At 45.6% G+C, this 14,355-nt stretch overlaps 1 protein-coding gene across 1 annotated transcript in view; it reads right to left on the bottom strand.

Annotated features, from left to right (window-relative positions):
* WTIP (WT1 interacting protein) overlaps positions 1 to 14,355 on the bottom strand; it is a 52,985-nt gene that overhangs the window by 26,483 nt on the left and 12,147 nt on the right. Inside the window, 1 exon segment of the mRNA XM_026680158.2 lies at positions 8,506 to 8,607. Coding sequence (XP_026535943.2) covers positions 8,506 to 8,607 — 102 coding nt within the window.

Here is a 14,355-nt window from a genome sequence, read left to right as displayed (position 1 = left end):
CCCTGCGCATGCACGGCAGAGACCTGAGAGACGGCAGGTGGCTGGCAGGAGGCGTGTGCACGCATGCGCAGAGCTGAACTGGGGCGACGTGCCATAGGTTTGCCATCCCAGTCCTAGACAAAGTTAAATCTTGAAAAGTGGGAAGCAGAAAGCATGGCATTCAGACCTCTGTCGATATATAGACAAACTACATTTACACTCCTTCAAAAGAGACAATAAGCCCCAGATAAGCAGGGATTCACATCAAGCCAACAATCAAGCAGAAGACAACACCCTCCCTAACCAAGGAACTACCAAGGGGGAAACCACCACATACCCCACTAACAGTGGCAGGGCAAGGTGATGTCATATAAGCAGAAGCAAACCCCTCCATGCTCATCAGCACCAACCTCAGTGAGCACCAAGGACTCCACAGCTCAACCCAGAACTACAGATACTCTCTTAAATTATAACCCTAAAGCTTCTTCTACCTCTGCCGTTCCACAAATGCAAAGACGTCCATTATAGGGTATAGAATGGAATCTCCCATATCTGACCGTTGTATCAAGCTGTTCGAATCTCGCTTGCGTAAACAATCTCCCTAAGATGTTTTGGCGGTTGTAACTTTAAATAGCGATTTGAAAAGTAGGTTTGTATTTGGTACTTCTATATCCTTCTATATCCTTCATTCTTTGGGCAGCTGAGAACCACATTGTTATTGCCTCAAATAATTTTAAGGAAGGTGGAATACAGTGTCCACCTTTAGAAAAATAAAAGGACAATATAGCTGTGGCACTCCCTCTAAACCAGGGGCCTCCAACCTTGGCAACTTTAAGCCTGGAGGACTTCAACTCCCAGAATTCCCCAGCCAGCAAATTCTGGGAGTTGAAGTCCTCCAGGCTTAAAGTTGCCAAGGTTGGAGGCCCCGACTCTAAACTACTTGAGATGCTTAGTAAACCAGCTACTCAATTTAGGCCTCTTGGTAATTTACCATCCATATTTTTTCTTCACAATATGGAAGGAAGGATTTTTAAGGCCTTTTGCATCACTGTGACAATGAGAGACTAACTATGTCATCAACATACAGGAGAACCGAAAGATCTCTACAAACTAATTTAGGAGGATGGAATTTACTGTTGCTAAATTATTTAACTGAGTTTCCATAAAAAATTAGGGGAACTTCCGGAATTTAAGTGGCAGAGGTCAGCTGCAGACTCAGCTACCCGAATGCAATATCAGCAAGCTCATTTCTCCTGTTGTCCACCATTTTAGCCAGCCAGTGCCAAGCAAGGTGGATTTGATTTAAATCAAGTTGATTTAAATCATAATTTTTAAAGAGCAACTGTCATTTCTGTCCCACAGTGGCTCCTCCTCTAACCCGCTGTTGACTCACCAATAGTCCCATTCACTTCAATGGGATAGCAGCTGGTGATGCGGCAGGGACACCACAAGATGAGGGACACGGTGGGCAGCAGGTGAGTGGATGCCCACTAACAGGCGCTGCCATGATGGATCTGAAATGACGGGTTCTTTAAATATAAGGACTCATTCTTGCTGGTAGTTAGGATCTTTAATATTATTATTTGCAAACAAAATGAAGGTTTCTATTTAGCTTGCAGAGCTTGGATTCATTGAATGAGTTTACCAAAAATGTAAATATTGCAGTGTATACAGCCTCATGCTACATAACTAACTCCATTTCATGCTGAATAAACTAAATTATTAATGGATCTTAAATAGAAAACTATCTTTAGATAGATTTTTACTCCAAAAGCATTTGATTAAAATAAATTTGATTTTTAAAAAATCTGTTTTAAATTAAAAAAAAGTCAGATTTAACTTTTAAACAAAATCATTGATTTTTTATCCACCCTGGTGCCAAGCTAGCAGGCCTAACAGCTGGAAGGGAAAGGGGAGAAGCCTCGAAAGCTCTCCTGTCCTCTACAGCAGGGATCCCCAATCTTTTCGACGCCGCGGCCCGGTTCCGGCGTCAGCTGGGCGCCGCCATCTTTTTGACGAAAAATCACTTCCGGTGACGTCACCGAAGTGATTTTTCGTCAAAAATGGTGGCGCCAGCGCTTGGTGAGCTTTTTCGGTAGAAATGGCTTTCACCCGGAAAAGCTCACCAACTGCGCCGCCATCTTTTTGCGAAAAATTGCTTTTTTACCAAAAAGATGGCGGCGCCAGCAACCAGCGGCCCGGTAAGGCTTGTTCCGCGCCCGGTACCGGTCCGCGGACTCGGCGGTTGGGGACCCCTGCTCTACAGACTCCTCGGAGATGCTGTATGCTTGGGGCTGAATCCTGCAATGCCTCTGCTCTAAGAATTCTGGGGCAGAGACCAATTATTCCAGAAAGAAAGTTCCTGCTTCTCAGCTTTGTTACGAGTCTCCATCTCAAGAATGTTTTCCAGATGCACGGCTTCCTTCCTCCTCCTGCTGTGGTTTTATCTGGCTAGAACCTCTGGCATAGTAATGTGGCCTGACCAGTTTTCGGAAATTACTGGACGTGGTTTTCCATTTCACACCTGCCAGTCTAGGTGAAGAACTATGGAGCAGCTCATTTTGCCTTTAAAGCCCCACTTCTGAGCACCGCATTTTGGGAAAGGCAATCATACTGTTCAGAGGATGAAAAAGGACTTAGAAGAACAAATGCATCAGGAATGGTAGAAATGCGATGCTGGGTATATTCAGCCTGGAGAGGAGATGCAATCACCACTTTCAAGTATCTGAAAAGTTATCATGCAAAAGACAAGGCAGAACTGCTCCTGTCCATGAGGCAGGACAAGCAAGCAAGCAAGCAAAGCAACTTTGGATTATAAATCAGGAAAACAATTCCAAGGGAGCAGGAAGCCCTGGAAGGCAACAGACTCCTTAAACAGATGTGTTTACTGTCAGAGATGCTGCAGTAACAGATTTCTGCACTGGGACGAGGTTGGATTGAACGCTCTCCAAAATTGCTACTGGTAATAATTCTGTTATTCATTCTACGACTCAATTCACCCCAAAATGTTTATCAAAGTCCCTTCAACATTTCATGAGGTATCAAGAGAACGGCCTTCTTTAGAGGTGGAGTCCAATTGTAGTAGGCCTTTGTAGTATGCCTGCTGCTTGCTTGCTCCTGCCCTTAGCATCTCCAAACCCCTGGTAACTTTCGTCCCCTTCTTTGCCAATGACTTCCTGCAGGCCACCAACTGCCCAGGAGTAAGCTGTAGACTTCCTGCTCAAAATGCAAGAAAGTCAGAAAGGTGAAGGACTGGCCAAAGATGTGCCAGTGGGCTGAAATAGGAGTAGACAGGGATTGGAGAAGTAAGCTTTGCATTTGAGTAGGAAAAATGAAAGGCATACAAATGAGCAAGTGAAAACAAGGAGTCCTTGTTGAACACAAGTTGCATATGAACCAGGGATGTAGTGATGCTGCTGCAAAAATAGGAAAGGCATCTTAACAGATTTAACAGATAATCAGAGTTGGAAGGGACCTTGTTAAGTCATCTAGTCCAACCCCTGCCCAAGCGGAGACCCTACACCATTTCTGACAAATGGCAGTCTAATTTCTTCTTGAAAGTCTCAACTGATGGCGCTCCCACAACCTCCGAGGGCAAGCTGTTCCATTGGTTGATGTCCTCACTGTCAGAAAGTTTCTCCTTATTTCCAGATTAAATCTCTCCTTGTTCAGTTTCCATCCATTATTCCTTGTCTGGCCTACAGGTGCCTTGGAAAATAGCTTGACCCCTCCCTCCTCCCTGTGGCAGCCCCTCAAATATTGGAAGACCGCTATCATGTCTCCCCTGGTCCTTCTCTTTACTAGACTAGCCAAGCCCAGTTCCTGCAACCGTTCGTTATATGTTTTCGCCTCCAGTCCCCTAAATCCTTAATGAAGATCTTGGGGATGGATTAACAAGAGTCTAGGGCTCCGATCACCTGAAGTGATTGTTCTCTCATCTGCCCTCATCAGTTCCCATTTGCAATTCTTATATGCAATTCTGGGTACCGGAGTTCCAAAAAAAGGACTATGACAAATTGGAGCAATCCCAGAAGAGAGCTACCAAGATGGTGAAGGGTGTGGCAAACTATCTTATGAGTAACAATGAAAGGACCTTTAGCCTCAGGAAGAAAGAATAGAGGATAAAAATCATTGCTGCCAAATATCTAAGGGTATCTGCCCAGTGACCAATTCTCTAAAACTTTGGAAATGTGCTAGGAATCTGCCCTGTGGGAAACCCTCCATTCCTTTGAGAATATATGAGAACCAAGCCACTATTTTGGCAGGAAAGGAAGCAAAGCACAGAAGCTGCTCAAAACCAGAGTGTTGGCAAGGAGCAAAGTCTTTCCAGGTTACACTTAACTGGTCTGCTCTGACCCTCTTTCCTATTACTGTATCTCAGGTCCCCAAACTTGGCAACTTTAGCATTTGTGGACTTCAACTCCCAGAATTCTCCAGCATAGCATAGCTGGTTGAGGAATTCTGCGAGTTGAAGTCCACAAGTCTTAAAGTTGCCAAGTTTGGGGACCCCTGCTGTATCTGATAAACAATTTATGCAAGGAGGAAGGGGGAGAATCTGTGGAGAAACGACTGGTGTCCAAATTCTTCTCCACAGACGAAACTACATTTTGGCGTCTGCAAAGCATTTGCTGCAGGTTTTTCCTTCTCTTTCACATGCTCTTATTCCTGGGTGACAGGAAGATAAAAATAACATTCCTCATGAACCTGGACCACATCAACAAGGCCTCTCCCCAGATATACACTTTCTTTTATGCTAAGTTTGATGCAGAAGCACCCCGGTGGTCTTCAAATGGAACTGGAGATGCATCAGATACGAGGCCAGGACAAGCCAAAAAAGCCTTTTGTGGTGAAGGGAAGGACAATCCTGAGGAGAAAGTATACACTCTCACAATTCCTGCACTACAGCAAGTGTGCATTCCAGTCGTTCAGTACCTCAAAAGACCCCAAAATACTTTAGAAGTCTCAGGCCTCTGAATAAGAAAGTTCCTGCCTAATCAAGGCAGAACCTGGAGGCAAAAGTTGCTATTTAAAACAAAATTAAGCCAGTGCAATTCTCCTTTCTTTCTTTTTCTTTTTTCTTTTTTTTTCTTTTCTTTTTTTTCTTCTTTTCTTTTCTTTCTTTCTTTCTTTCTTTCTTTCTTTCTTTCTTTCTTTCTTTCTTTCTTTCTTTCTTTCTTTCTTTCTTTCTCCCCTTCTCTTCTTTCTTTCTTTCTTTCTTTCTTTCTTTCTTTCTTTCTTTCTTTCTTCTTCTTCCTTCCTTCCTTCCTTCCTTCCTTCCTCTTTCTCTCTCTCTCTCTCTCTCTCTCTCTTTCTTTCTTTCTTCTTTCTTTTTTATCAGAGTTCTGCAAAAGGAAGCATTCACAACTTTTGCAGCCGATCTTTTCAAAAACCACTCCCCATCTCCAAGACACAGTAAAAGGATCCCAGCGCTGGCTGTGTTTTTGAGGGGCTGCATGTGTCTTGTTACAACAAGTATTAGGATGCAAATCTCATATCGCACAAGCTTTTGGCTGGCCAATAAACACAAACCTGGCCTACCATGTCTGCGCAGAACAAAAGGCTTGCTGCTAAACTAGCAGGAGCGCTACATAAACAAGGAGCATTCTTGGAGGCTGAGGTCACTGACTTGCTCAGTTATATTTCACCCCAGTCTGCAATTTGACAATTTAAGCATGGGAGAGGCAGCCCTGTTCCCCCTCACCCCACCTCGCTGCATGCACATACATGCACGCCTCGAAGAATGCAAGTTGTTCCTTGAAAAGCTCTACCCCAATGCACACTCTGTCCTCAGTAAAGATGGTGTTAGTGTTAAGACACGGAAGGGTTGGAAAAATCCCTCTTTAAGAATGAAGTAATGCACACAGGTGTGAATAGGAGAATCTGGGGTGGTTACACTGATTATATTTTATATCTAATTCCTATATTTATTATTCATTCACCAAAGTTAGTATTTGGAGCATCTCTTAAAAGGTACATTGTTTTATTCAACAACATCAATCACTGCCAATACTGGTAATACATTGTCCACCAAACACTTATGGATGTTAAAGAAAAATAATTAAATAAAATTATATAAAAAAATCAATGCCAATATTAATATTGGGAATCCCATAAAATATTGGATTGGTTCACGTGCAACTTCTTGAAAATTTCAGCTTTTTTTATTAGAGTGAGTTTTAGCTCATGTACCTTCACTGATTTGTTTGAAAACGTGTGGGGGAATAGGCATGGGACTCTCCGGCAGGACTAGATTGCTCAGGTCACCTATTTGTGGTGTGTGTGTTTGTGTGTGTGTGTGTGAGAGAGAGAGAGAGAGAGAGAAGTCCCCCTTAATCAAAACCCCAAGTTATGCAGGGTCATCCCAGGAACTAATTTCCTGCACCCCTGAATGCCTTTAGCAGCTCTACCAGTCTTTGAAAGACAAAAGGAAGCCGGTTCACCCCTACCAGGAAGATGACTGCCCCCAAAGGGACCCTACTAGGAAGACGGCCTCCAAGATCTAACTATCTGCACAGACTTTGGGCTGCCTTTTAATTGGACCACCCCCACCTCCTTCTGCAGATCCTAAAACGCCTCCCAGGACAGAGAACAGCAATGGAGGCCTGCTGATACCCTGAGCTAGCCTGAACTATGGACGTACTATAGAGGGCAAGAACCTGTCCAAGAATCCTCCAGAAGCTTAAAATATGTAGGAACTGCACATGTATTCATGGTGTGGATTTATTCCCACTCCCCAAACTACATTCTATAGGAACCCTACTTCCCAAGTTTTCCATCAGGGCAGTTTTCAAACCTACAAGTATGGACTCTTCCGCTAGGTGCACTTGAAGGCTTCTCATCTCGTCTTCCCTATGAGTCAAGTATCAACTTGAGAACCTGACCTAGGAATTCTGCAGTGCCAGAGGACTTACGTGGCACTGTCCCTGAAAGCATACAGTAGCTTGAGAGGAATAGACAACCTTTTGGCCACCATTTCATCATGAGTGACTGTGATTCCTTGCTATGAACCCTGAGAGAAAAGTCGCCAAACGGTACCCCTCTTCCCTAATCCAGCACATCCTTCAAACCACCTTGTCAAAATGGCTAAAAGGCGAGCTGGAGAAGCACACACATCAGCCAAGGACAAAGCTAGAGAGGCTACAACCAACTAACATCCGTCACGTTGTGGATTATGGATCCAATTCCATTTTGTGACATTAAGAATGAACAAAAATAAAACCCGGCGCTCATGTGAGGGGCAACGACAGCCTTCCTTCAAGGATTTCCAAGGATAATTTTCTTTGGACAGCCTCATATGGAAACCTTCCGTTTCACAGGAGGAATTCTGAGCAGGCTTCATGCCAAGCTGCTCTGATCAGCCAGATGGGGCATTTGGGTCCCACATTGTTTTGATTCCCACAGCCGCTGGAGATCTTTTTTTTTTTTTTAGCATCCAAAGAATGTTAAAAATATAAGTTCTGGGCAGTGGGAAGAAATGTGGGGGAAGGGAGTAGAAGAGCATTCTTTTAAAAAAGTTGTCTGTATACAGATCATTGCAAAAAATAAGCATTCTGTGTGGAAGGCAGAGAAAAACTGGCCAAAGGCTACACAGGACTAAAATGTTCTCTTACCAAGCAATCCACATTTTTTGAACAAGAAACCCAAATCTATCAATAAAAGAAAACGTTGAACAATATCTACATACCATTTAAATTTTTACTACTGGTTCCGTGGGCGTGGCTAGGTGGGCATGGCTAGGTGGGCGTGGCCATGTGACTGGGTGGGTGTGGCCTTTTTTGCAGCACGCCCCAGCGCTCTGTTTTTTTGGCCTCCTGAGAGGCTGCTTCTGCTTCCAGGTGGTTTCCTGGAGGCCAAAAACGGAGCACTGTGTGGGGCGCAGCACCCCTCCGTGCTCCATTTTTGGCCTCCTGGGTGAAGCAGTAAGACAGCGAGGAGATCCTGGCATAGCGTCGGGAGGACAAAAGAAATAAAGGAATACTGTAAGGAGTGACTGGGCGGGGGAGGATGCAGTCAGCAATGTCAGGCATGCGCGTAATGTCGTCCATGTGCAATAAGGGCTGACTGGGTGGGGAGGAGCGGGTGGAGAGGGGCGGGGCCAGCCAGGGGCACGATTGGCTGGTTCTCCGAACTGCGCAGAATCGTAACAACCGGTTCTATAGAACCAGTCTGAACCGGTAGAATCCCACCCCTGCTCAGCATGTAACGATGCAAGCTCTGCTCAGTTCCTTAGTACTTCTGTCCCATGGACACGGACAAGTACAAAATGCAAGATATTGTGATACATATTTTGCCGCTTTGTCTCGCCACGGCTATGCCGTCCTTCCTTTCCCATTTCTGGCAAAATCATAACTTTTGCACACCACTTAACCCCTCTGCACACCTTCTACACGACCTCCCCCTTCCTTCTCACGATAAGGCTTTTTGCACTAATCAAAACTCAGACCAAACCATCAGGACTGGCAGGGTTCAGTTTTTAACAGGGGCACGAGAACTTAAGAATTGTCCAAGGATAAATGTGGAACTTACCACAAGAGCAGCATGTAAAGCAGTTGGTATGGTAAAGGTTCCCCATGGCCTGGCAAGCTTGGCTGGCCCCATATACCCCCTTTCCACACTTGATACAAATACCTTTGGAGACAAAAAAAAAAAGCAGAAGGCACATTAGACCTTGTTAACGGTCTGCAGACCCCCCTCTCCACGAGCGTCCTGCAGGTCTCTCATTTAAAGGAAAACATGACATTCCCACAGAAGGGCCACGGGGTGCAAATGCCTCCAACCCCTGGGGTACACTTTTAATTTCTTCTCCCACTTTTTTCCCTCCTCTTTCCCGTCTTTCTCTTTCCATCTTTTTCTGCTCTGCTGGAGGGAGTGAGCGAGCGAGCGAGGTGGGTATGAACATGCTTATACCTACGTGCTGCTGTGCATGAGTGAGCATGGCTGCTAAACTCACATGGGAATTCGTTATTTTTGCCAAGGAGCCGCTTATTTCAGAAGCAAGTTGGTTTTCTTGCCAGCTTTTGCTTTTATTTTCTTCTTGACATGGGGGGACAAGGAGGAGGGGCTTCCATGCTGGCTTTTCACTGGAGTTGGATGTCCTCAGCTGACAAGGCAAGGAAACTGGACATCGGACAGGAATTTCCCTGATTAGCTTTTTTCTGTTTATTCTTCCTTTTTGGGGGGGGGTCACTTTAAATTTCTCTCCTTTTGGATACAGTATCGCTTCTTCCTATCTGCCCATCACTGATACTGAGGGGGGGATACTCAAAGATGTGTCAGAATTCTTATGTGGCTTGTTAGGCTACCTTGGCTGATCTCAAAAGCTCGGTAGGACCACATCTAGTTAGGATATGGATGGGAGGCCACCAGGAAATCTTATAGCTTATAGTAGCCTATTGGAAAATCAGAAAATGGTACTAATTTTATGAATTTATTACATTTGTCTAGAAACAGGCAAAATCTAAGTTCTAGTATTACCAGAGGTAGAGAGGATAATCTGTTACCGTGTTTCTCATATAATAAGGCTGGGTCTTATTTCTTTTTGAGCCCCGAAAAAATGGCTAGGCCGTCTTTTCGGGGGACACTTAATTTCCCCTCCCCTTGCATCTTTGGGCGGGCGGGCAGCGATGGCTTGGATGTTGACCTCGGCGTTGGTGGGGCACTTCGTATTGGGGTCAGTGCAGGCAGCACCATATCCGGGTGTGCAACAAAAGTACTTCCTAACGCAAGACCCCCCACCGCCATTCCCCCATTTCACATGTTTTAATATAGGCCTTAATTTGGGGGAGGGGCTTAATTTCATTTCATGCCTATAAAACATGCTGGGACTTCCTATTGGGGGAGGCCGTACTGTTGGAGAAACAGGGTAGTTCTCTTCCTATTATATTTTCTTGCCATATGTACATTAGAGGGTAATCCCTCATATTGCGAAACTGGGATTAGAAAGAAAGTCCTTCTAGTTATAAAGAGAACAGAATCACCAAATTGGAAGGGCCACAGAGGTCGTGTAATCCATCCTCTACCCTCTGCTCAATACAAGATCCATTTTGAAGTTCTTTGGCAGATGGCCGCCTAACCTTTCTGAAGACCTCTGGCAAAGGAGAACCCACATTGTCCATCACATGGCAGCAACATCTCTTGGACAATCAGCACAAGGTATCCCAAAACAGTAAATCAAATGGATTAAAACGTTGATATTAAAAATCCTAGTTTTAGTAATTCAGAAGTAATGGGAAGTTTTTAAAATTCTGTGCAAACAACTTCCCAAAATGAAAATATAATATACTGCTCAAAAAATTAAAAGAAATACGAAAATAAGACATCCTAGATCTGAATGAATGAAATATTCTTATTAAATACTTGGTTCATTACATAGTTGAATGTGCTGACAACAAAATCACACAAAAATTATCAATGGAAATCAAATTTAGCAACCCATGGAGGTCTGGATTTGGAGTTACACTCAAAATTAAAGTGGGAAAAAAACACTACAGGCTGATCCAACTTTGATGTAATGTCCTTAAAACAAGTCAAAATGAGGCTCAGTAGTGTGTGTGGCCTCCATGTGCCTGTATGACCTCCCTACAATGCCTGGGCATGCTCCTGATGAGGTGGCGGATGGTCTCCTGAGGGATCTCCTCCCACACCTGGACTAAAGCATCCCCCCAACTCCTGGACAGTCTGTGGTGCAACTGTTGGTGGATGGAGCGAGACATGATGTCCCAGATGTGCTCAATTGGATTCAGGTCTGGGGAATGGGCGGGCCAGTCCATAGCATCAATGCCTTTGTCTTGCAGGAACTGCTGACACACTCCAGCCACATGAGGTCTAGCATTGTCTTGCATTACGAGGAACCCAGGGCCAACCGCACCAGCATATGGTCTCACAAGGGGTCTGAGGATCTCATCTCGGTACCTAATGGCAGTCAGGCTACCTCTGGTGAGCGCATGGAGGGCTGTGCAGCCCCCTAAAGAAATGCCACCCCACACTATTACTGACCCACTGCCAAACCGGTCATGCTGGAGGATGTTGCAGGCAGCAGAACGTTCTCTACGGTGTCTCTAGACCCTGTCACGTCTGTCACATGCGCTCAGTGTGAACCTGCATTCATCTGTGAAGAGCGCCAGTGGCAAATTTGTCAATGTTGTTGTTCTCTGGCAAATGCCAAATGTCCTGCGCAGTGTTGGGCTGTAAGCACAACCCCCACCTGTGGATGTCGGGCCCTCATACCACACTCATGGAGTCTGTTTCTGACCGTTTGAGCAGCCACATGCACATTTGTGGCCCGCTGGAGGTCATTTTGCAGGGCTCTGGCAGTGCTCCTCCTGTCCCTTCTTGCACAAAGGCGGAGGTAGCGGTCCTGATGCTGGGTTGTTGCCCTCCTACGGCCTCCTCCACGTCTCCTGATGTACTGGCCTGTCTCCTGGTAGCGCCTCCATGCTCTGGACACTATGCTGACAGGCACAGCAAACCTTCTTGCCACAGCTCTCACTGATGTGCCATCCTGGATGAGCTGCACTACCTGAGCCACATGTGTGGGTTGTAGAGTCTGTCTCATGCTACCACTAGAGTGACAGCACCGCCAGCATTCAAAAGTGACCAAACCATCAGCCAGAAAGCATAGGACCTGAGAAGTGGTCTGTGGTCACCACCTGCAGAACCACTCCTTTATTGGGGGTGTCTTGCTAACTGCCTCTGCTTTCCACCTGTTGTCTATTCCATTTGCACAACAGCATGTGAAATTGATTGTCAATCAGTGTTGCTACCTAAGTGGACAGTTTGATTTCACAGAAGTGTGATTGACTTGGAGTTACATTGTGTTGTTTAAATGTTCCCTTTATTTTTTTGAGCAGTGTTTTTGATCTATGGAAAATCACCAAGGAAATATTACCTAGTATTTGGACTAGGGCTCAGTCCCACAGAGTAAGTATTGATCCTCCCTGTTTCAGTTCAACCCCATGTTCCTTGAATTAGTGTCTTGATCATGCCAACAATTTTTCTAGGGTCTTTGGGCAGCTTTTCGCTACCCTCCTCCAACTTCCAGAATCTGAGCACAACACTGATTAACTGAGTTTGTTAACATTTCAGAACAATAGAAACGGTTTCCCCGAGTTTCAGCCCAAACATCCTTAATGAAACATCTCATTTTCTACAAACTCATTCATAAAACATGGCCAGCTCTTGGCCCCACCTTCAATCAATTCATTCATAATCCTCTCCTGGGAAACAGCCCGTTGTGTTTTATCTGCCTCCTCAACCTTTTGACTATTAGCAACTTCCTGATGACTGCAGTGCATTCGATTAAAAAATGGAATCACGAACAACTGCCAGGTTGAAGAAGTGTTTTCTAGAACAGGGGTGTCGAATTGGCGGCCTGCAGGCCAAATGCGTCATACGCAAGCCACGCCCACCCCAGCTCCATGAAGGGGGAAAATATCATGAAACATCGTGATGGCAACATGACGTGGCAAGTTTGACACCTGTGTTCTAGGACATTCAGCATGTAAGTCATCAATACAACTGAAATTATTCCTGATGTAATTTATGCAAAATATGTATGACTTGAATGAACTGACGCACATTGCATCATGAGTGCACGAAAGATAATTTTTTTTTGCAACTGTTGATATTCTACTGTCAATTGCATTAAAATGTCCAGTTTTTATTTATAAACATAACATATAATATATAAATGTAATATAAATACATTTATCTACCCACAGCCACTTTCTAGTGTGAGATGGGCAACATACAAATAAACATGTAGAAACTGGTATCTTGCCTTTCACATGTATATCACTTTAAACACTAAAAAAAGCAGCTAGTGCAAAATGTAAAGAACGAAAACCATGATAAAAACATCCACACAAAAAAAGCTAATAGAAAGCAAGCAGAATAAACAACACTCCCAAGTTAAGCGGATGCTGCTTGAGAACAACTTTTTCAAGAGTAAGGAATAAAGTGAGATGAGCAAAGATCACCAGACAGGGGCCAACAAACAGCTGAAGGCGGGGGGGGGGGGATTCAAAAATCCCAGCAACCGGTTCGTTGCCCGGTTGCTGGGTGGGTGTGGCCTACCAGCACTTTCTGTTTCCAGAGGGCCTCTAGAGCCTGGGGGCGGCTGTTTTTGCCCTCCCAAGGGTCCAGAGGCTTTCCCAAGGCCTCTGGGAGGGCAAAAATGGCCCCCCCCAGGACACTGGAGGCCCACCGGAAGCCGGAAACAGGCCCATTTTGCTACTTCCGGTACAGCCGTTTTTTGCCATCCCAAGGGTCCGGAAATCTCCCCCGGGCCTCTGGGAGGGTGAAAACAGCCTCTCCCGGGCTCTGGAGGCCTGATGGAAGCCGGAAACAGGCCCGTTTCTGGACTCCTGGAACTTCCCGAAGTCTCTTTTTCCCCCTCCCAGAGCCTCCACGCAGACCCTGCCCTTACCTGCATCATGTGGAGACTCCTGGGAGGGGTGGGGTGGGTGGGGCCAGCCGGTCAGTTGAAATACCGCTTTGGCAAACTTTACAGGTGTAACTTTAACATCCGGTTCACTCGAACCGGTCTGAACCGATAGAATCCCTCCCACCGCTGCAGGTTCCCCTCGACTTATGATCATTTGTTCAGCAACAGTTCAAAAACACGATGGCGCTGAAGAAAGTGACTTGCCATCATCCCAAAGTTAAAGCCATTGCAGCGCTGCCCCAGTCATGTGACCAAAATTTGGGCACTTGGCAGCCCACTCACACTTATAACCTTCCCCTTCCCCAGAAGAGGTTGAAAGGCAGCTAGAGTGGCAGCAGAGCCCAGGGCAACAGGGCCTAGGAGTGCAGGGGGGGCTCCGGGGTGGCTGCAGCTCAGAGTCAGGGGGCCGAGAGAGACCAGAGACCAGAGGGGCTCTTGAAGGCTGCCCTGATGGGTCAGAAAGAAAGCTGCCTCCTCTCAAGAAAAATGGGAGGTGGAAAGAGGAGAATGGAATCTAGGTCTCTTCAGAAAGGTGGGTGAACAACATTTTTAGCTGCTTTTCTTAAAATACGGAGAATCAAAAGGAATTCCCAGCTGTGGATACAGGTGTTTCTTTTTTCTACCCTGCCTCCAAGGCTGGCCTGCCCTGCAGGCCAACAGCTGGGAAGTGGAAATCGGGTGGCGAGACCTGATCAAAACACCTGGGCTGGGAGGGGATCCTAGAAACAAGCCAATGCCAACATCTGTCCAAGCCACTTAAGCACAAATTTGACCGATATGGAATTGTGTGGAAATAAAAGCTTGTGCCACTTGATTTCAGTTCCAGGATGTAGAAATTACGTAAGGAAAGAAGATCTGAGTTAGCAGCCAAAAGGTGGGGTTCGAACTGCTTCCTCGAAAGCACCCTGGAAGAGGCCTGGGTTTGCCACATC

The sequence above is a fragment of the Notechis scutatus genome, chromosome 9, assembly GCF_049901735.1.
Source record: "Notechis scutatus isolate UNSWTSFEM ecotype Mainland chromosome 9, rNotScu1.2, whole genome shotgun sequence".
Classification (NCBI taxonomy): domain Eukaryota; kingdom Metazoa; phylum Chordata; class Lepidosauria; order Squamata; family Elapidae; genus Notechis; species Notechis scutatus.
This window is presented reverse-complemented; position numbering and strand designations above follow the sequence as displayed.